Here is a 24,507-nt window from a genome sequence, read left to right on the forward strand (position 1 = left end):
TATAAACTACCATTATCACTCCTCCATAACAAGTATGGCAGATTTGGCGTTAACTTAGACCTCTCTTGCTGGTCAAGTGGTTAGACTGCCGACTGGAGTTGTTAGAAGGTACTTTGTCGAGTTTTCATGACACTTTGGCACCAATCCATTTATCTCTTACAATTCCCATTCAGTGATAATTCCCTGTTGGGATATTCGCGAAGTAGCGTGAATTGGATATTAAACGGCATTTGTAGCCTAATGGTTATATGATAAAACAATGTGATAAAAAATTCATAAAAAGAGCTACATGTTCCAAACGTACAAATTAGCTATCATGGTGGAGGTGGGTTAATGTCGATGCTATGTACAATTTCCACGCTCTCAGTGGGTAAACAAGTATGGTAGATTCGGCATTAACTCATACCTCTCTTGACTGAGCGGTCAGGTTATCGACTGGAGTCATTGGGAGGTACTGGGCCAAGTGTTTGAGGCACTGGTACCGTTCCCTTTATCACTTATGCTTCCCTTTCTGTGGTAATTCCCCATTAGGAATATTCCCAAAGGAGTGTAAATTGAATACTAAACGACATTTATAGCTTAATGATTGGATATATTGATAGAGTTTATGCTTAAGGGTACAGTAACTTACCTTGGGAATGGTGAAATCTGATTTTATTAAATGAGTTCATGTAAATGCAAAGATTTCAGCTGAGAGGAAAGTTATTAAGTAAACACTTAAGTTTCACTCAATTAATTATAATTACATTAGAAACGCACATATCAGAGGAATGAAAGTGTAGATAAAGACAAGTAAACAGAATCCTGCTGTATAACAAGATTTACAAACTACTTGATAATTGCTCAGCAGAATCCCAAAGGGGGCCCCTTTAAAGGGCACAGCAGGGCAGAGAACGGTGGATATGCCACTGTGCACACAAGATGATAAACAGATCCACGGCAGGCAAACACCTATCTGTAATCAAGATTCTTCGGTTACTCTGCTGCAAGAGAGAATGCATTAAGGAATCGAGGGATTGCACATAAGGTGCCAGGCAACTCAATTTCAACAATACTGGATAAGGCAGTTACATTACACTTACTTTGAAATTAACAAGATACAGGCCTCACTGTTGTAAATTGCATTATGAAAAGAAAAATAAAGATGTAAAAGAATAACAAGGATATGAGTAACACACAAACCTTGTCTTGGGCACATTACCCTTGTCGGGAGACTGATTCTTCATCTTTACGGGTGCCAGCAATGGAGGTAGTGTTAAAGGGATTCACTACTAAAGTAACTGGGGCTTTGGACAGCCATGTGGTGGGACATCAAGGGACAGCTCGAGAGAGCAAAGGACTCAAGTGTCCTGAATAGGTTAACAACATCTTCTGAGAGTGGGTCATCTAATAAATGCTCTTTTATAACATCAGGGATTAGCTACAATTTTGCTCATTGTAGAGGGCGTTGTATGGTGGTGGGGCCACTTTTTCTATGAGGTTGTGCAGGTGGGTGTGAGGTCATCTGGCCCAAGTGTTCAAGATGGTGTTGGTCATCTGGGTCAGCTACTGAGCACACGAATCACCTCTGCCAGCTTTGCCTGCCCTCTGTGGGATTAGCATCTCTGAAGAACGTCGCCTGAAATCAAGGCCTTGGGCAGTCACTTGGACGAGGGAAACAAATTAAGAGATTATCCAGAAGGGACAGTGGTATGAGAAGTCAGGATAGGGGCAAATTTTACCTACAGTTTACATTTACAGTTGAAATTAAATACCATGATACTTGGAAGCGACAGCTCTGTGCCTAATGAGGTACCATAAATACAAGTGCCTGGGGCACTGTTTTAAGTACATGTTAAGTAACCATGGGTAGGATTACATTACATGGAGTCAAGAGCTCATAAATTACAAGGACAGATGATAGAGTCAGGGACTCGGGATTATTCAACTGGATATAAATAAAAAATGAAAAATAAATGACAGCTGTGAGAGTAAGTAATACCCGCAAAGGAAAATTTACAATCAGTTTGCAAAGGATTTTATTCAGTAGCCTCTGTAATGGCCATATTCGTTCTTTAGCCCAAAGGATATCAAAGTACACTTGTAGATGCTGGTGGATGTAGTTAAGTCAGTCAGAGGATGTGACTCCTCTGATAGGTACATCTGCAATATCTAGGAATATGGCATTGTGCAAATGTGGCACTCATGTGGTAAGAGAGCTATGGCTCTGGGGCATACAATTCAAGATTTACCATACCTGTGTTGATGGCATTAAATGAAAGTCAAACAACTCATAGGACCAGAGATTTGGCAATTGGCCCCCTGCATAGGTAGACCGTGGATCAAAGAAAGGCGTCTTAATAAGGCATGAAATAACTTCATCAGCCAGTTGAGATGTGGCAGAATCCTTACTCAAGGGCTTGTCTGCTGAGGACTGGGAAGAAGAGGAAGTCATTGTGGGCATGAGCAGCTAGCAATTTAAGGTGACCAACTCAGGTACGGGTTGTGAGGCCATACCTTTGGACGAGCTTCAACTTCAGTCATGAGAATCTGGAAGGGTTCCTAATGAAACTTGGGTGCTCTCTCTTACTGGGACTGGTAGCAGTGCCAAACTGGGAGGTGAAAGGTGATTTGGACGGGGATCTCTGGTGGGGAGATTTAGGGTGTGCCTTGGCACTGGCATCAGTGTAGGGCCTGGCACTGAAGTTAAGCTTGTTAACTGTTCACTGTTTAAGACAGATGGAGCATTGGCTCTGTCCAGGGTGCTCATTAGGAGGGGACTTGAAATCCTGTCCCAGGAGGATGTCATAACCTCCAGGAATATATCTTGCTACTGCATGTATATTTTGGAGCGGTGAGGTCTTGTGACTCTCAACTGAAAGGTAGGAAGTATAAATTTTATATGGTTGATACTTTTGGTTGTGACAAGCTTATTTTCCCCAACACTGGATAAGGCAATCATGTTACACTTACTTTGAAATAAACAAGATGCAGGTCTCACTGTGGTAAATCACACTATGAAAAGGAAAATAAAGAGGTAAAAGAATAACAAGGACGTGAGTGACATAAGAACCTTGACTCGGGCACATTACCTTCATTGGAAGATGGATTCTTTGTCTTCAGGCGCACCGATGATGGATTGTAGTGCCACAGGGATTCTCTACAAAAGTAAATGGGGCTCGGGACAGCAACGTTGGGGGTTAGAACAGCAAAGGGCAGCTTGTGAGAGCAAAGGAGGACTCAAGTGTCCTGGATAGCTTACCAACATCTACTGAGAGTGTGTTGTCCATGTGGTACCCTTTCATAATGCCGGAGATTAAGATTTTGCTCATCATAGATGGCACTGTATGGCGGTGGGGCTGCACTTTCTATGGGGTTCTGCACAAGGGCGTGAGGTCACTTGGCCCAGGTATTCAAGATGGCACCAGTCACAAGGATCGGCTATTGAGAGCGGGAATCACTTTCTCTATTGGCCTTCCTCCTCTGCTAACTTTGCGTGCCCTGGGTGGGATTAGCATCTCTGAAGGACGTCACCTGAAATCAAGGCCTTGGGCAGTCTTTCGTGCAAGGGAAACAGATTAAGAGATTAACCAGAAAGGATAGTGGTGAGAAAAGTCAGAATAAAAGGGCGAATTTTACCTGAAGTTTATCTTTACAGTTGAGATCAAACCATGAACATTATTTCTGAGTCCCTCATTGATATATATTATATATATATATATATATATATATATATATAAATATATATTATATACATATATATATATATATTATATATTATATATATATATAATATTAATATATATATATTATATATATATATATATATTAATATATATACAATATATAATATATATATATATATATATATAGATATATATATATATATATATATATATATATATATATATATATATATATATATATATATAATATATATATATATATCATAATATATGTATAATATATATATAATACTATATATATATGAATATATATATATATATATATATAGATATATATATATACATATACATATATAGATATATATATATATATATATATATATATATATATATATATATATATATATATATACAAATGGCTTGCAACCATCATATACATAATCTTAAGTCTATTTAAATAACCTGTCCAAAATAGTATAAAAATATCAACATTGCCATTTTTCTTCATCGCAGACTGATATCTGTGATGATGACATGTTTTCTCAAGATGTCTTGTCTTTTAAAATGTTTTTCTTATCTCATTTTGCTGGGTAGATCTTCGTCCCTTCATCGGGTCATCGCAGGTGCCCACAGGTGGAACAGCAACCCTGTTTCTTATACCAGCATCGATATTGAAAATGTCATCGATCATGCTTCCTACAACTCGGGTAAAAAAAAAAAAAAAAAGTTTTCTTACTGAATCTGTGTTTTACTAGATATTTTAAACCTTATGAAAGTGAAGTCTGTTCAATTAAATGATATGATGATGGATCACTGCCTCTTTTGACTTCCACTGCCATATTTCTTGTGCACTTTCCTCCTGCATTCCCTTCTGATCCAGGTCGCCATGTATACCATTACACCATGCTTTTCTTTGCTTCCTTACTGGTCTTGGTCCAGCTGCTGCATATCTGATGCTATACCCTGACCCGCTGCTCCTTTCCCCTTCCCATCATACTTCCACAACATCTCCATCTTTGAGACTTAGTCTTCTTTCCAGCCACAGGCTCCTCCTCCTCCTAAGTTAATTTTCCCAGTGCTTTCAAGCTAAGCATGGTGAAAATGTGCCGAGATTCATTAGAGTTTTTGACCATTTTCCATTACTTTTTTTATATAATCACCACTTTTCTTTTCCAGCTACAGTTGATAATGACATTGCTTTGGTAAGGGTGTCGCAAGATTTCGACTTCAGTTTAATTGGACAGGCCCCTGTTTGTCTGCCAGTCCTAGGATCCATAGAGTCATACGCGGGCCAGATAGCTACAATTACAGGCTGGGGAAAATTAGCATACAGTAAGTAAAAATGATCACTATATTTATAGACGACTTATATGATTTTATCGAGACTTGCGTAATCTAAATTCTTTGCATTTGCTTTTAAGTGCAAAGGCCAACTTGATGGGTAACCTATTGCTCTATTCCAGAGAAAAAGGGTTTGACTTTTTTATGATAGGAGTGGTACTTTGCTTTTTTTTCTTATCTCAAAACAAACACAGAAGCACGAAGAGAACTTCCCAGCTTCTCAGCAGAGAAGAGGAAACAAACACTGGATCGTACAGTCAAAGGATAATGGATTTCTTCAAAGTAAACGGAATATGACAAAGGTCAAAACTTCCCCTTGAGCTCATCGAAACAACAACGAAAATTGTACCTTCAAGGGAAAGAGAGCCTCCTTAGAGCATTGAAGATGAAGACTGAGAGATGAAATAAGTGCGGCAGGACGTACCTTAGATTCAATTCTACTAATGAAAAATGAGACGAAAAAATGTAAGTGCAACAGATATGAAGACATCACTTTAAATGGGCTGAAGCAATTCTAACTGGGAAGAAGTGTGTGTATCAGTTGCCGTTAAAAAGTCAGTATGATACTGGTACCTGAAGCGTGTATGCAGAAGCCCAAGTGACACGATGAAGAAAAGGTACATTTCGTCAACTTAGAGTCTTCACTACCCTCAGTTATGTAAGGTCTGCTTTTGAAAATATCATACAAACAGCTGCTGAAGAATTCATGACACGCTGGACCACAGGAGCTTGCCTAGGTTTTTATTTACCAATTTCATCTGTATCTCGATGAAGCTAAATTTCTTAATATTTAATAATGGAAAAGCTAACATTTAATGTTCACAGTCCAATTACATCACAGTATCAAAATGTACACACAGTAGCTAAAAGATAATTTTTTCCTTTGAAAAAAGTAGAAAACGGTATAAGTTAGTTTTCCTCCTTTCATTAGCTCATTTCTTTTCAAATGAGTCATTGGATACTTTTTTATGCTGTCTTGTGTAATTATAATGAGGACCTTCTTTTATAGATAATAAATAAACGGCAAATGGTAAAACTTATAAACATGGCTCCAGTTTCATTTCCCTCTATCATAAGGTGCAACTGAGCTGTCTCAGAGACCTTAATAGCTGGTAGAAACTACTTCATTTAATCTTGACAGGCTTCTTTTTAAATGAAGATTTAAAGTAACTTACAAATGTGATGGTGGTGGGGAGATGGAATCATAATTAAATACGTTTTTAATATCTTGAATTTCTAGATACAAATTCATACCCTCCCGAGCTTCATGAAGTTGAAGTTGTTGTAGCGAGCAACGCTGCCTGTACCAGGGACTATGGCACTCAATTCACATCTAACATGCTCTGCGCTGGAATAGCCGCTGGAGGGAAAGATTCTTGCCAGGTAAGGTTACCCTCTAACGTACAATTACAGAAAATAAAGGAGTCATGATATTTTACTATGGACACGCTAGGAGGAAACACTTACCAGGGCATCAGGAGGAAAAAAAAAACTAATTCAAATACTGGAGGAAAGACTTATGGAAAGTAAGAGCCACAGTCTATGAATCCATATTTGAACGGTACAAATGTAGTTTAAAGTCTGAAGTAGGTTTTAGAGTGAAAAAGGAAGTTATTATGTCACAGACTAGTTTACAAATCTTAGTGAAATATTTGAGGGAAAGACACAAATTTAAGTTCTAGGTGAGATGCTATTGGAAAGGAAACATGTAGTGTTGCGCATGTTAAATGATACTTTTCAATAATTTAGGGATTAATTTAAATGCCAAAGAGAAAGTTGTGCCAGATAGTACTTTGTAAGGTTTACAATGCCATATTAATACTATTTAAGTTAAGTAATATTTTGTGAAGTTAAGGCTTCAATGACCTGACTGAGAAAAGGCCTGTCTCTTGTCAGATTAAAATTTAGTTTGTTTGTATGGTGTATTTACATTGCAGTAATGCAAAAGTTGGAGTCTTATTTTGAGTTCAACCTTTAAAGCTTAGAATTTACAGTAAATCCAAGTGAATAGTAAGTTCATTAGGCGAAGCTAGAGGTTTGAAAAGGTCATTTTATTTCATAAAATGTAAAACTGTGCGAACTAAATATTTGGAGGTTCAATTTTGGTGCAAAAGTTTCTTGCTGGGTAAGCTCACGTGAGTTTTATTTCTTAGTTTGTTTCTATTTCACTTTATTTGCATTGTTAATTCTCTTCTGTACTGCATTCTTTACTTTACCTCTGCATTTCTTTTCCCTTGATGGGTTGCTTTTCCTTTTGGGAACTTGGGCTTCAAGTCTGCTTCGCAAACTAATTTTGCTGTTAGGTTGATAACTGATGAAGCAAAGAACACATATCTTTATTTTTGAACAGATTTAGCCGCTGGAAATCTGTAAATCTGTAGTATCTCCAATGAAAATTTTAGGTGATTTTCCTGGCCAGATGTTGAAAGAGGTGACTGGCTCGAGTGGGTTAATTTATTTAATAAATAAAATGGAAAATTTGATATGAAGGTTGAGATAGGAAAGATTATGAGATCCTCATGTGGACATGCTCATAAAATCAGATTTGACAGAATACAGAGCAATATGAAATAATGTGAACAGCAGAAGGAGGAGAATGCATCAAAGTGATGCATCATCAGGTAAGGCATTGAGAAGATCTGGAGGAGACTAAAAATGGGGAGAAAACATAACACTGAGGAGCATAAATGGAGATGAAAGAAGCAGATGTTGCACTGTTAAACTGGTCTCAGCAATAGATGCAATGTAGTTAGATTAAGAGCTAGGAATAAGTTTGACTGACAGGATTTTATGCCAGACACTGCCAGTTGGCTCAGAGATATCAAGGGTGATGATAAGAAATTCTCTTAAGTCACACTGAGATAGGAAAGAAGATTGTCAGTAAATGTTAGTCATAACAGTCATCTTGTAATATTTCAACAACGTATAAGAACTGGGTAGAATAAGTAAGCTCAAGATTTACTAGTTAGTTGAAACAGAAAGCAAAGAATGGGAACCTCTTCATCCGCCAAGTGCTTAATTAAGAAATTGAGGAGTGTTATGTAAACCAAATATCTTGTTGATCTTTAAGGATCTAAGAACCCTATGAGAAGAGAACAATAGGTATAGCACTGGGTTTTGAGAGGGATAAAGTCAGAGGATGTGAGGCACTGGAATTCCTTAGGGAAGAAAGCCATGTGAAGTGAGATACAAAGTATGCAGCATTTTCCGGCTGAATACTGACCACTCTCCGTTGCACAAGACACTACTTAGGTCAACAGAGGCACAATGCGATATTCAGAAAACGTGTCAACATCCTTCCACTTCCTCAAAAGCCATTACTCTTGGCAGAGGGTGACCCTGCAGAAAAAAACCAACACAATGGCTGCTGCCATAATCTAACGGCTGAATTGTGTACGACCCTATGTGCTGGAAAACTTCCACAACATATGCCACTTCTGATACCAACACTATGAGAGATAGCTTTAGGTCCACGAGGAAGAAAAGCAAAGTAAAGTTAGATATACATACAGATTTGGGTGCCAGGTATTCTCATTGTACAAGAACACTTCGTATTATAGAAGTACAGAAATTTCTAGCAGATATAACAGAAGCATGTGTAATAGAACACAAACAATAATCACCTAGGTGAAGACATCACAGGTATCAGATGCTGTCTGACCAGGTTTCCAGCTACCAAAGCCGTGATATTCAGGAGTGATGATCCCTACTTGGGGTTAGCGCAGTCAATGCACCTTACTTGCAGTAGGCGATATTAAACGGCATTTGCAGCATCCCTTTTGCCCATAGCTGCATACACTTTTTAGCCTTTTACTTTACTTTCGTTCCTGCTTTATCTCGTCAGCCTTGCTGCACAACCTCTCCAATTAGGACTCTTTATGTAAATGTGAGATTTCTCCCAGTTTTACCCTAGATCATTATACTTCATCTCTTTTATATTCTAGGCCTCTTTATTTTGCAGTCCAGCCACTCTAACTCCCTCTTTTCATTGTCTTAAAGGCTGAATGGTCAAAAGTGTCCCAGTGCTTGGCTTCACGGCCTAAATTTCAAAATTCAAGTCAATCTATGAGTGATTATGGAAAAAACCTGTCAAAATGCTGATAATATGTGGATGGGATGCACAGCAACAGGACTGTGACAACAATCATAAGATCCACGCAAATACAGAATTCCATAAGAACAGTGTTGGAGGTAAAATAAGACCATGAATATTATTGTACCGTCATGACATTCTAGGGCAGGTTTTGAATGCTGAATGAAATGTTCCCTCTGATTTGTGATCAGGAAAGGATAAGAACATCATAACCCCTCACATCAGTGTGGGCAGAACTGTGCCAATCTATTAAATTATACAGTGACATCTCCAAGATACAATACCCTAGCATTAAGGATGTAAAGAAAACAATCTACTGACTGATGGGTAGGAGTACCGTAGCTGAAGAAAGAAATAGATGTGAAAATAGCAACAAAGGATGTAGAGAAAACAATCTACTCACTGATGGGTAGGAGTACCGTAGCTGAAGATAGAAATAGATTTGGAAATAGCAACAAACATTTACAGGTGATTTTTGGATCAGATGGTATCATCTGGGGATGGGTGATTTAAGTAAAGAAAATCATAGCTATAGATGTGTTAATGTTACCATAAGCACAGACTAGGGGAAGCAGTACAGGGCGATTGGTTTTGGGAAGGATATAAGTTAAGATAGTCTGATGCTGACATGTGTTTGGATTCAAGGAGAAAGCTTAAATGTTATAAAAATTATTATATTTTTGGGGCAGTTTTTCTCCATGCAGTGGTAAGAGTTGGAAGATTATGTTTTGTGCCTCCTCATTTCTGTATTTCCCTTTACTTCCTCTTACTTCTCCCTAATGAACACCATATTCTTTGGAAGCTTGAATTCCAAGTCTATGGACCCTGTTGGCTTGTTCCATATGAATACGTTTCTTTTACTGAATAATAATAATAACATGACAGTCTCAAGCTAAAGAACTATGAAACTGTAATGTCCTGAAAGTAAATTGAAGCTAACAGACATTCATCACATGTTAAATTAAGTTCTCTTTCTTTGTGGTGCTGGTATCGTGGACACTTCATTCTCAAGAGGATGGAGCTGCTCATATTAGTCATTTCTGTATCACTCAGGGTGATTCTGGAGGACCACTGACTGTTGGAGACAGCAACGTCTATACGCAAGTTGGGGTCGTTTCCTTTGGAATTGGCTGCGGCTCTCCAGATTATTATGGTGTATATGCTCGTGTAACACGTAAGTACAGATGTAATATGTCAGGCTGCACCGGAGTTCATCCAGTTTTACTGGGCAAGGACTAGGCTGTTCCTTCATCACTTCTTTTACATCTTCCATTGTCTCCTTTACGTTTGTGATCCTTTCTTTGTATCCTTCCCTCTCAAGAATTTTTTCTCCCTTTAACTGCTCATTTCTTCACTGACCTATCACCATTTCCTCTTCCTTAATTTTTCTTTTCTATCTGATTTTTCTTGATTTTCATTTCCTGATTTTTCCTGACTTAAAGTTCTCGGTGCTTTTTGCTTCCTGCTTTCTGACGTTTCTTCTTCACTCTCTTTACACTTATTCCCCTCTCCTTGTCATTTCTATACTTCACTAAGCTTACGTTTTCCCTTCTCGACTCACTAACATCCCTTTCTTTTCAGTTTTTTTTATCTCTGACTGCTAATCTTTAGTTTGTCCTAATTTTCCTCTTTTCCTTCCTACTTGCTCCATTTTCCTTTTTTTGTGTTATTTCTTTTCTACATTCTTCTAGAAAATGCTCAACCATAATCTTGTTGTCCTAAGGAATAATGGAACAAATAGGCCTCACCACTGCCATTATTGATGATCATGACAATCATTATAATTCAATTTTTCTCAATATATCACAGATGTGCCATCCATTCTTTTAATTGTCAAGATGCTTTCTTCTCTGGTCATGCTTATTTGCAGTCCCTTCTATCATGCTCCTGAGGTGACATGTTTCTTTCTTGCTTCTGAGGTGACCGCTCCTTTTTTGCTCCTGAGGTGACACGCCCCTATCTTACTCCTGAAGTGACACATTCCTTTCTTGCCCCTGAGGTGAAGCATTTCTTTCTTGCTCCTGAGGTGACATGCTCCTTATTTGCCTTTGCTTCTGACATGTTTGTTTCTTGCTCTTAAGGTGAAACGTTTCTTTCTTTCTCCTGAGGTGACACATTCCTTTCTTGCTCCTGAGGTGACACATTCCTTTCTTGCTCCTGAGGTGACAAGCTCTTTTCTTGCACCTAAGGTGAAACACTCAAGTCTTGTTCCTGAGGTGGCATGCTCCTTCCTTGATTCTGAGCCGACACACCCCTTTCTTGCTACTGAGGTGACAAGTTCCTTTCCTACCCCTGAGCTGGCATGCTTCTTTCTCCTGAGGGGACAAGCTCCATTCATGCTCCTAAGCTGACACCCTCCTTTCTTGCTCCTGAGCTGACACGCTACTTTCTTACTCCTCAGCTGACACTCCTTTATTGCTCCTGAGACACTCTCTTTTCTTACTCCTGAGGTAACATGCTCCCTTCTTGTTCCTGAGGTAATATACTCCTTTCTTGCCCTTGAGCTGACACCTTCCTTTCTTGCTCGTGAGGCGACACCTTCCTTTCTTGCTCATGAGGTGACACATTTCTTTCTAGCTCCTGAGGTGACGCACTCATTTCTTGCTCCTGAGGTTACAAGCTCCTCTCTTGCTATTGAGGTGAAACTCTCCTTTGTTGCTTCTGAGGTGACACACTCATTTCTTACTCCTGAGGTGACACACTACTTTCTTGCTCCTAAGGTGACACTCTCCTTTCTTGATTTTGAGCTGACACTAAGGATGCGCCCATGTATCGGTATTGGCTAGTTTTTGTGGTATCAGTATTGGTGAATTTCTGGCCAATACTTTTGTCATTAGTATAGGAATCTAAAATCCTTCTAGGCTGGCATAATAATAATTTTCTGTGCCACTTTCCATTTCTAGGACAATTACATTGAATATCATCTTTAATAAAATTATATTAGCTTAATTCAGATGGTCCAAGTCCAGTATGAGTTGGAACTTCCAAAGGGATTTGTGTTTTTTTTGAGTTGAATGTTTTGTTGATCTATACTGAGAAACAAACTCAGGTCCTTTCTTAAAGTTACTTTTATTTATGTACCGGTATCTCATTTTTCTTAGGATTACTTAATAGAACCAATATTCTGTATTGTAATGAGGCAAAAGATTAACCCCTCCATTACCAGGACCGTTCATAATCTAAACAAATGAGTCTGTTAACTGTTTCTAGCAGTATATAAATTAAAACTTAGAATAAAAGTATATATTAGTGATTTCAGATTGCTTGTCACCCCATGAATTCGAGTAAGCACTACATACCTAATTTATTAAAAAGTCTTCTAAAGGTAGCCATAATATAAGCTAAACTGTATCCAGGTAATAGAGGGACTAAATACTAAATAGTTATACTTGATGTTCTTTTTCAATGAAATCTATGCCTTTGGAATTGTTTATATAACCCTATTATATGACCTTTCAACTTTCGAACTTTTAATATACAATAACCAGAGAACAATAATTTTAGTAGCAATACATATTCTCCTATATAACAGTAATATGGAGGTAACGGGTATCGGTATCGGTATTGGCTTTAAAATTTGGCATTGGTATCAGTATCAGCCAAAAATTTGGTTTCGGTGCATCCCTAGCTGACACACTCCTTACTTGCTCCTGACCATTTCTTTCTTGCTCCTGAGGTGACACGTTCCTTTCTTGCTCCTGAGGTGACGCGTTTCTTTTGGTGTTCCTGAGGTGAAATGCTCTTTTCTTGCTCCTGAAGTAACAGACTCCTTTCTTGCTCCTGAGCTGACATGATCCTTGCTTCTTGCTTCTGAGCTGACACACTACTTTCTGGTCATGATTTCGAGTGTGTCCTAACTCCCTTGGTTTCAATTTATTTGAATATCAGATTTTCATGTATTTAATCACATCATTATCGCAGAAACTTGGAAATAGATCCTCCATAATACTGAACGTAATATTTATAAGTGATATGTAATGGATATTATTTGTACTAACAAAGGCATCTTGATAAAAATTAAAAGCTTTTAAAGAATTAGGTACTGTTGCAGGGAGCAACACAAAACACAAGGAATGATGGATATGGTTGTACCAAGTTTTGTAAATAACCCTACTTCTCGACCCTGTAGCAAACTGGGTCAGAATCCAAAACATAGATTTTCCCAAAACTAAGAAAAAATGACGTAGGAATTTCTTACAGAAACAATTTCAGGAGTTTCATGCGAGGCATTTTCAATCATCTTCTGGATTGGTACATCATGAAATGCTATTTTACAGGTTACATGTACTGGATCGACAGCATTGTTGGCGATGACGGTTACTGCAGTCAGAGCTAGGCTGAAGAAATGCAGAAGAACGAGATCCCACACTATCTGCGACCTTGGAATTCCAAACTAGAGGGCGCACTTTCTTGCCTAATATGTTAACAGAGATTCTGTGGAAACATTCTTCTGTTGTTGGAAATGTTCTTTTGTCAGCGATGAGCCTCATTTTGGTATTTGGGAAAGAAGAACATAAAATAGTACAGCAACGCCGAGTTTTAAGTATAAAAAAAATTTGGATCTATCTATATTAACGTATAGTTAATTGAACAGAAATATTTGTATTCTTTTGTTGGCACGAAGATATGGAAGTGACATTATAAACTGTTCATTGTATTTTCCTAATATATATATAATATATATATATATATATATATATATATATATATATATATATATATATATATAACTTGTACCCAAATAATAACCATTTTCTTCTTTGCCATAACATAATTATGAAAACAAGCAAGAACGTCAATATAATTTATTAGACCAGCAACCTTTTGTCATTGTCCTTTTTACATATTCATTCATAATCAATTCTGGATTTGCGAAAATGGAGTGAAATTAGCAGCAATAAATAGATGAAAAAGATTGTTTTCTTCTGCGGAAGATCAGACTTCTTGTTCCTTTGAGATATTATCATTGGACGTGCTACCCATCTGAATCAAACTTCATCGTGAAAAAATCTCACTTTATAAAGGATTAGAGAACCTTTAAAAACAGCCGTTGGTGATGGTGAAAAAGAAATGTGTTCATCATTCATGAAATCATTCTGAAACACTGATTTAGAAACCTTCAGCTGACTCATGTCAATTCGGCGGTCACCCTCCCACTAAATGTCTTCTGCTTCTACTGTACAAGTTCCCTATGGAATCGGAAACACTGAAAAGCCCAAAAGCTGCAAAATCCCCATCTATCCTGCTCTCGCGGCTCTTGGCAAGATTTCATGTTGAAAACCTTGAAAGAAATCCTAATCAGAAACTGATGAAAACCTGAGCGTAATTTCATGAAGATACCTCTGCTTAGGTACCAGACCTAGAATGCCGATTATCAAACATGTAAATTACTAATTACAAACATTATATATATATATATATATATATATATATATTATATATATATATATATATATATATATATATATATATATATATATATATATATATATACAATATATATATATATTATGTATATATAATATAATTTTAAATATATTTTATAATATATATATATATATATAATATATATATATATATAGATATATGATATATATATATATATATACTCAACTGATTTATCCCGTGGAAAGCGGAGTGTTGATAGAAATGGTAAAATCAGTGCTTGTAGGTACTACATAGAACATCCTTTGTTTACTTACGAACACCGGTTTCTGAGCAATTGTCTCCATCATCAGGTCTGACAACAAAAACAGAAAAAAAGAAAAAATTGCAAAATCACTAAATCTCAAACAATCATTAGAATACAGTAACACTACTCAGAAGGTTATATAAAAACAGGTAATGAACAAACATAAAACACACGAAACAAAGCAACACTAAAAGAAACAAATACATGCATCATCAAGGCATACACACACACACACACTCAAAATTAAAAACACAGAATCTCCGGTGACCTCTCGTTGCTGCCGAGGGAAGGTTCAATTTTAAAGTGCAAAAGCTTCCTACACTACTACTGCCAGCTCCATGGGGCCACTCGACTAGAGAGAGAGAGAATGGAAAATGACTAAGCATAGATGGAGATCACCATTTCCTGCAAGATCCCGTTGGCATAATATACGGTTGTCCGTGATCTGTAAAAAATAACCACAGTCACTTCGGCCCAAGTTTCATTCCCACAAGTGGCTATATGCCAGATGAAGGTTTCTATTAGCCCACAATTCGCCTAGTTCATAACACATACACGCACAATGAAGTATATATATACTAAAAACACAAGCATGAATCACTGGCAATTGAAACAGATCTAAAATGCAAAGTCCTAAAGGTTGGTCATTTTTCTAAATTCGCGCTCACTTTTGGCGGCAGGGAATTTTGATTCCCTATGTGTTCCAGTATGACTCTTCAAACTGGGTTCTCACCACGGAATGGCTGATTTCCTATTAGAGCCTTCGCACGTGGCGTTTTAGAAGTCTAACGCACACCCACATTTGTCTTTAACACAACTAAAAATCCAACTCATTCCGGGTCAAAAACTCCCATCCCTTCCGATCCCCTTTGATGGAGAGCTCCATTCTTGGATACGCGTCCCCGACGACCCATCAAACAAAGGTGATCGAACCGGCAAGTGCTGATGGATGCTGAAAACGCGCCAAATCGTGCTGGGAATGCGCTACCCAGCGCAAACGTGCTGAGCCACATGTTGATTAAACAAACTTACTTTGCACCTGCAAAACAGCTGTCATCAAATCACTTATTGTTCATGGAGACCAAATATCATTATCTGTCTATTTGTCTACTTACGTATATTCTTAAGAAGTGAAATCTTAAATAATAATACCTTCATTATACATACACACACATATATGTGTGTGTGTATACATACATACATACATACATACACACACACACACACACACACACATATATATATATATATATATTGTAAAGAACTACTCGTTCTCTCCTCTTAAAAATGGCCTTGCTGGGAGGGACGGGAGTTAACACAAACAAAAATCTGCGGCAGAGGGCCGATATTACTGAAACAGGAGGAATTCACATAAACTCTGGACTTCTGTTTAAATGAACTATATTTACATGTAAGTTACTGGTAGGTCCAGTAATTTATGAGGTGGTTGAGTGTAGGTCCACCAGAAACGTGTGGCTGGGAAATGAACCAGACACAAAGATCAGAATTTGCGCAAAATGGGTTGATTCAAAGCAAGCGTTATTCCAAAGGATTCCCAATTTTCTCCCACAATCAGGCATGCTATTTGTCTGCAAAGAGATTGCATTCTAGCACCAATAATAAGGCAAGGGACACATGGGAAACATTACACACTACTTGCTCTTAACATTACATATTGAATCTCACTCAAGGGGGCATAAAATGACTGGGAGCTTATACAGAAAGGAATACTATTAACCAGGGGGATGTTTAATATCATTACTAGCATCACAATGGGAATTAATCACAGCATTCAACCAAAATTGGGGAGTGAGAAGCTGAACAAAGAAGGGGGGAAAGGTGCGTTGGGAGAATGAAATGAAATATGGACAAGAGGCAAAAACGATTCACTGACTGCACTAGAAATTACATCTCACAGTACCTGGAAATCCTTGGTCTGGTAGTCTTCTCATCTGCTGATATTTCAGTGCACTCTGGGCGATATAAGAACACTTATGGAATCCCCCAGGGGAAGCAAGGGAGCAAAAGGGATGAAGTCGAGTCTGCAAGGTTAGAGAAAGTTCTGAGGAAGAGCTGCTGTGGCCACGTCCTTTTAAAATCTCGGCCTGGATAGGCTCCTCCTTCATTTAGGACACCTGTGGAGAGTAAATCTAGGCAGTCAACGGGAGCTAAGAGGGTGCTCAGAGAGAATGGAGGCTTCCAGTTCACAGGGGCAACTTGAGCATATAGAATGAATGAACTTGTTTTTTATAAAGAGGAATTGCTTTTCCTTGGTTCTGGCTTAAAATTCTGAACAATATATATACACATACATGTATATGCACTGTATACACATATACTTACATATATTTTTTCCACCAAAATAAAAGATGAATTTTATAGAGAACTGTAGAATGTTATAGATGAAACACCAGAAAGAACCCTAAAAATTGTCCTCGATGATATGAATGTGAAAGCTGGTTGGAGAAATGAAGATACTGAGAATATAAGTTGGAATTCAAAGTTCACAACAAAAAAGTTGATTGTATCTAGGCTCAGTAGAGCAATGCTTCTTGAAGATGAATATCGAGAGGTATTTCGGTTGAATGTCGAAATAGATTTACAGTTCTAAAAGTCATAACTGAGGTGTAGACAATGAATGAGGACTACTTTGTCTAATTCTATTAGAAAAGAAGTACTGGGATATGGTGCAACGAGATGGAAACCTGGGATAAAGAATGAGTCCTGGGACAACAAAATGCAGACAAAAGTAAAGGATGCACAAGGCAAAATTTCTGGGGGATAAAGAACACACAGTAGAATGTGCTAAGAATCCAAGTCTAGATGATGAAGTTAAATCAAGAAGTAAGCGAGATCACTTGGAGAACTGGAAAACAGACTGATGGTGTTAGCAAAGCCATGTATTCAGGGATTGGCATTGGTGTTTGTTATTTACCCCATAGAATTATCAAAGAAAGGTACAAAGGTGAAAAGAAAAGGGAAAATTCCTATCAAAAGGAGGGACGACAATAACATCAGTGGGATAAGAAAAATAAAGTTGGGAGGAATATTTTTGTCAGGTCATGAATAAGTTATATAAGGAGAATAATCTGACTGATATATTATAAACTGAAGATGACCTGAATGTATTTGAGAATGAATTCTCAGTTTTTCTAAAAGTAGAATCGGTTATAAAGACACTTTGTAGTATACTAAGTAGACTGCTTTGCAAAATGTACTATGAGGAGACAAAGTTTAATCATTGGGAACTGAAAGGTACCAAAGAAGGATGAACCGACTTTGTGATAAATATAAAAGCATTTTACTCATGTCGCTTTGATTAAAAATATTCATTATGCTTATTCTCTTCAGACTGGAGATAGAGATTCACAAAAAAGCTTAGAGATGAACTAGTTGCTTTTAGAAAAGGCAGGGAAGCAGGGGTTCCACATATCAAATATTTATGTCAAAGGAAAATGTGCAGTAGTGTATGGAATTTAAAATTCCTCTTCTGCTGCCTTTCATTGACTATAAGAAGGTATTCAACAGAATACAGAGACCAATATTATGCCATGCCTGTTCAATATGCACAGCTAATTGACATTATCTATGACCTAAGCGGATGTAGTTAATTCTGATGGGAAGTCGTTAAATGAATTTGGTTAATAGTGGGGCGCTACAAGGGAATGTTATACCACCTCAGCTGTTAGCCTTTCGCATTGATTTTACATAAAAAGGGGTTGGTGATGGAAAAGAAGATTTAGACTGGGCTATCGACAGAGTTGAAATGCATAGAATATGCAGATGATGCTGTTTTAAATCAGCAAAACATCACGGAAAAATATAGTATAAGACTCAAAGAAAATCTAAGAAATATAGTAGCAATAAGGAGAAGTACGCACAAAGGGATGAAATAACATTCAACAGAGGAGGGATGAATAAGGTCGAATCTTTCAAATATTTTGGAACAATGATATTCTGTAGAGGTTCTATGGATTTAGAATTTAGTGAAAGATTACAAAAAGTAAATAAAACGATGGCCACTTGAATAAGTTTTGGGAATCAAATAAGACTGAAATTGTATACAAAGAATTACTATACATAGATCGAGCAGAACTGATATTGCTGAAACGGAGATTAACAGTAAGAGAATGTTTGAAGGGTATAACAGGAGGAAAACCTCAAAGCAGTTGTGCTATGGAACAGTTGTTAGAGAGCATGGAAAGTAAGACGGAAAAAAAGAATATGAACGGATGTACAGAATAAGGAATGAAAGAAGTTGCAGCAGGGGCCTAAGGAACACTGCAAAAAACTTAAATTAATGCCTACAGTGCACCACATTAGGTGCAATGACGGCACTAACCACCTCCGGAAGTGATGCTGACGAAGATGATATCTATCACCCTGCCTATCGAAGTGAGGGCGGTCGCCATGTACTTCTAGACTTCATCAGGGTTGAAAACAGTCATACGGAGATTTTGTGACGAGATGACATTGACTCACACTTGTCAAACACAGGCAGTGCCTTATAAATAATCGATTTAAAATATCCCTCGTTTATATCTTATCTATTCTATATAAACACCATATTAAGTAAGTTTTCAACGCCTTTTTCAGTGATGCTGGACTCTATATTAAATTTCTCTTAACCCTCTTACGCCGAAGCCCTAAAAATCAAAACCTCTCCTGTATGCCGGCGCCGGTTTGGAGTGAGCGCGGAACCGGAAAAAATAATTTTTTCAAAAAATCACAGCGCGCTTAGTTTTGAAGATTAAGAGTTCATTTTTAGCTCATTTTTTTTTCATTGCCTGAAGTTTAGTATGCAATCATCAGAAATGAAAAATAATATAATTATCATATGTAAATAATGCGATATATGGTAACGAAAAAAAAAATTCATAGATAATTGTATTCAAATCACGCTGTGCAAAAAACGGTCAAAGCTAACGAGTTACTTTTTTTTTCGTTGTATTGTACACTACATTTCAATCCTCTTGATATATAATACATAATAAAACAATAAAAGCAACACCGGAAAAATATTATCACAAAATGATGTACGAATTCGTAAAGCACGGACGTAAAAAAATGTTATTTTTCAAAAAATTCACCGTAATTTCTAAAATAATGTTCTAGAGACTTCCAATTTTGTTTTCAAAATTAAGACAAATGATTGAATATTACGATACTGTAAGAGTTTTAGATTAGAATTGTAGATTTCGACCATTTCGGACGAGTTAAATTTGACCGAATGTCGAAATTTTAATATATATATTTTTTTATATGCACATATTTCGAAGATGGAAAAAGCTACAACCTTTAATTATTTTTTATTGTATTCTTCATGAAATTGCGCCCATTTTGATATATGAAACTCTATAAAAAGGCTAATATGAAAAGGAGCAAATGTTAGGATAATGCGATGTACGTATTTCGGAGACTTGCGGCCGCGAATCGGCGCGCGGAGTGAAGGTAAATATATTTTTCAAAAATTCACCATAAATCACAATATTGTTTTAGAGACTTAAAATTTGTTTCAAAATGAAGAAAAATGACGGAATATTACTAGGCCGTAAGAGTTTTAGCTTACAATTGCGTTTTTCAACTATTTCGGTAGAGTCAAATTTGACCGAACGTGGTTTTTTTTTCTATTTATCGTGATTTATATGCAAATATTTCGAAAAAAGAGAAAAGCTACAACCTTCAATCATTTTTAGTTGCATTCTACATGAAATTGCGCACATTTTCATATATAAAACTTTATGTAACAGCTAATTTTAAATGGTGCAAACATTTCGACAATCGCACAAAAAAATTCTCATTTTTTCGGAAGAGTTACCGCGCGAACGTAATGTTTTTTTTTTTCATAAATTCACCATAAATCGAAATATTGTGCTAGAGACTTCCAAGTCGTTGCAAAATGAAGGTAAATGATTGAATATTACTAGAATATAAGAGTTTTAGCTACAATTGCGGTTTTTCGACCATTTCGGTAGAGTCAAAGTTGACCGAAAGTTGAAATTTTTGCACTTAACGTTATTTATATGAAAATATTTCAAAACTGATAAAAGCTACAACCATGGGTTTTTTTTGTTGTATTTTGCATGAAATTGCGCACATTTCCATATATAAAACTTTATGTAACGGCAAATTTAAAAGGGTTGGGGGCAAAACATGAGGACAACGCACGAAAAAATTTATCGGAAGAGTTATCGCACGAACGTAAGGAAAAAGTTTTTTCATAAATTCACCATAAATCGAAATATTGTGCTAGAGACGTCCAATTTGTTGCAAAATAAAGGCAAATGATTGAGTATTACTATAATATAAGAATTTTAGCTTACAATTGCGTTTATCGACCATTTCTGTAGAGTCAAAGTTGACCAAAGGTTGAAATTTTGGCACTTATCGTTATTTATATGAAAATATCTCAAAATTGATAAAAGCTACAATCATGAGTATTTTTTTGTTGTATTTTACATGAAATTGCGCACATTTTCATATATAATACTTCATGTAAAGGATAATTTAAAATGGTGCAAAAATTATGTCAAAGTGACGAAATAATTTCCGAGATGTGTCAACAAAACAACGCCTTGATCCGTGAACTCCCAGCATCCCCCAAGGCGCGTGATACAAAAGTTTTCGGCTGGTAGGCCTATAAGTATTTTTCCGCGAATTTTTAAAAAAACTTTTTTGAGCCGACGTATGATATGTCCAATCGGCATACGGGAGACATTTTGACTCGACGTTTAATACGTCCAATCGGCGTAAGAGGGTTAATCAGATTTCTTCAATACATAATGTCTTCCAATTCTATCCAGGTATTCTAACAGGAGATATCTCAGTCGTAAAGGACACACCATGATCCAGTCACGTGATTTATGCTTTCACACGATTCAAAATAGGTAAGTTCCTCACATGCTCCTTCCGCCACTTACATAACCTAAATTAGTGCCAGAAAACCAGAACGAGCAATTATCATCTATCATTATTCAGAAGATGAACCCTACTCATATGGAACAAGTCCACGGGGTCCACTGACTCGAAATTCAAGATTTCAAAGAATACGGCGTTCGTTAGGAAGTGAGAGAGGTACAGAAGAAAAAAAGAAAAAGGAGATCTCACTTATTGACAAGAAAAAGATTAATAAATAGATAAGAATGTACTCAAATGCAAGGAGAATAGTTTTAGGGTAGCGGTGGCCAGCGGTGTGAGGACAGGACCAAATGAAGCCCAGACACATCTGAATAACAGTTACACGACACCAGAGGAGTGGAGGAGGAGGAGGAGGAGGAGGAAGCTCGAAAGAAACTTTCATCCTACACCGAAACCAATACATTAAATCAAAGAGGAAAATATCATTAGTACCATCTAGTTAACATTTTTTTTTATCAAGTAATCTCTTCTCTGTATTTCCCTCCATCTCCTGTTACTTCTTCTTTGGAAGCTTTAATTTCGAGCGAATGGCTCCTTTGGACTTGTTTCATGTTAATAGGGTTAATTCTCTGAATAATAATAATACTGATAAATGCTGATATGTAATTGTAGTTGTAATTATATACTATATCTCACGACGTTTCGTCTGGTTCTCCAAACATACTCTTAGCGAAGGGTGACTGAGGGAGGGACTGTGGTAGGTGGTGTACGCCATCTTCCTTATATTCGAGGGGTGGGGGTGGCGTTCAGCAGGAAGTCTTCAGAAAACCCAATTTTGATCAATTAAGTGATATTGTTTACAAAAGTGAATTTATTTAATTTTCTATACATTTCAGTTTTCAGTGTTTTTGTGCATTCTTAATGTCATTTGAATTAATTGTTTAATTCTTTTGAATTTAATACTTTTGGCATATTTTGTGTGTTTGCAGTCTCTTAGTTTTTCACATTTGTTTATCATGGTAATTTAACATTAATTTACTTAGAACCTTAAGTATTTCTTAATGGCTTCAATTTATCTGGATTAATTGAATGTCTTCATAAATTAAAATTTTTGTGATTTAATTTTGTTTAATAATTTAATTCAATTATTAACTTAAATTGTGTTATTTTCAAGTAATAGTAACTACATTTTTTCTTCAAAGTACGATTGTGAACTCTGATTATAAATTTTGAATATAAAAATAATTTTTTTGTTTAAACTTTTTATAACAGTGTTCCATCTATTGACCACCTGTGATAGGATTACCTGTGTGCATAAGGCAGAGAGAGAGAGAGAGAGAGAGAGAGAGAGAGAGAGAGAGAGAGAGAGATTCTTTTGATTCCTCAATTTTGCTGAAGTGACTCAAGACCAGGGAGACAGTTCAAGTTGTTTGAGGGAGTGATGATGCCCTTTATTTACGTTCAGCCTATAAGGATCATTGTTGCCTTTAGAGTACTCAGTCGTATTTTATTTGTTAGATGTGAATGTGTGTGATATTCATTGAAATCCCTGGGGGTTTAACCTACCCACCCAATATTTTTCAAAAATGTCTAGAGAAATGGTCCGGTCGATATTCATTCTCTATAAAATAAATATCTATTTAGTTTGGTCCATCAGAATATTACGGAGCCCTTGTTCGCTTTGGGACAAAAAATATGAAGTAATGAATAACAATACGATACAAGAATATTCCTTGTTGTGTGACATGACAAATTTCATAACAAACACTTCTGGTAAAATAAAGAACATTGTTAAGTTGCTGTTCGTTTTCAAAAGAAATTTCAATTTGCAGCAGAATAAATACAATCGTATTAAAATTTTATTCCATATCATCTAAGAATCCATATCCGGAGCTATAAACATGTCATGCGCACACATTTGCAAAACTCAAGAAAACATATATATGCCACTGTCCATTTCCAGATGGAAATATTCTATTATTTCATAATATTTGAAAGTTCCCTTTTATAAATATACTTTCGCAACAATAAAGAAAACACTTTTCTATTCGTTTTAAATTGAATATATATATATATATTGTGACGAAGTGGCCAAAGAGTACCTGGGTCTGGACACCGTTAATACTTGGGGGGAAGTAGCCAAAGATCTGGGTCTGGACACCATCAATATTTGTTAACCCAAAGTGCCAAGTATCTGGTTACTATACTTACCATTTGTACTTGTTAGAGCAAGAGACTCTTTTATTCCTGGGTCTGGGACGCCTTTTATACTTGGGGCACAGTTTGATCAAGTGCTTGGTTATGGATTACCTCATTACAGCCAAACTCCTGACCCTTCATCCCAAATACTAAACGACTGAATACTCTAAAGGTAACAGTGATCTCTTATAGAACTGAAGAGTTAGGAAAACAACCAGTCTATGTTCATTAAAATAGGTGTGAGGTAATCTTAATTAAAGGGCATCACTCCTTCAATAATTTCAAATCTAAGTATTTCCCTGGTTCTGATTCATTTGAGGAAAACAGCACAATTAACACTCTAAATTTCTACCTAACCAAAATAAAATATATTATACTGGACGTAATGAAACTCTCACAAAAATTTTAAATAAAAAAATTTATTTCTACATTCAAAATTTATAAGTGAAATTCACAATCTCAGGGAAATTGTTATTACTTGAAAACAAAAGCTTACTTAATTCTTGAATTAATTATTCAACAAAATTAAATCAAAGTTTATCAAGAAAATTAATTAAATTAAATTATAAAGCAATAATTAAATTTAAAATGAAATTTAATTAAAAACAAATTAATTCACAAGCGTTAGATTCAAACAATCATACAATGAAATTTATTCA

The 24,507-nt window shown here is 36.5% G+C and overlaps 1 protein-coding gene across 1 annotated transcript in view; it reads left to right on the plus strand.

Annotated features, from left to right (window-relative positions):
- Nucleotides 1-13,739, plus strand: part of LOC135220298 (chymotrypsinogen B-like) — a 33,609-nt gene extending 19,870 nt beyond the window's left edge. Inside the window, exons 7-11 of the mRNA XM_064257549.1 lie at nucleotides 4,260-4,372; nucleotides 4,842-4,997; nucleotides 6,247-6,389; nucleotides 10,153-10,273; nucleotides 13,377-13,739. Coding sequence (XP_064113619.1) covers nucleotides 4,260-4,372; nucleotides 4,842-4,997; nucleotides 6,247-6,389; nucleotides 10,153-10,273; nucleotides 13,377-13,435 — 592 coding nt within the window. The 3' untranslated portion in view covers nucleotides 13,436-13,739. The remainder of the gene's footprint in view (nucleotides 1-4,259; nucleotides 4,373-4,841; nucleotides 4,998-6,246; nucleotides 6,390-10,152; nucleotides 10,274-13,376) is intronic.
- The last annotated feature ends 10,768 nt before the right edge of the window (nucleotides 13,740-24,507 follow it).

Source organism: Macrobrachium nipponense, chromosome 1 (genome assembly GCF_015104395.2).
Source record: "Macrobrachium nipponense isolate FS-2020 chromosome 1, ASM1510439v2, whole genome shotgun sequence".
NCBI classification, from domain to species: Eukaryota; Metazoa; Arthropoda; class Malacostraca; order Decapoda; family Palaemonidae; genus Macrobrachium; species Macrobrachium nipponense.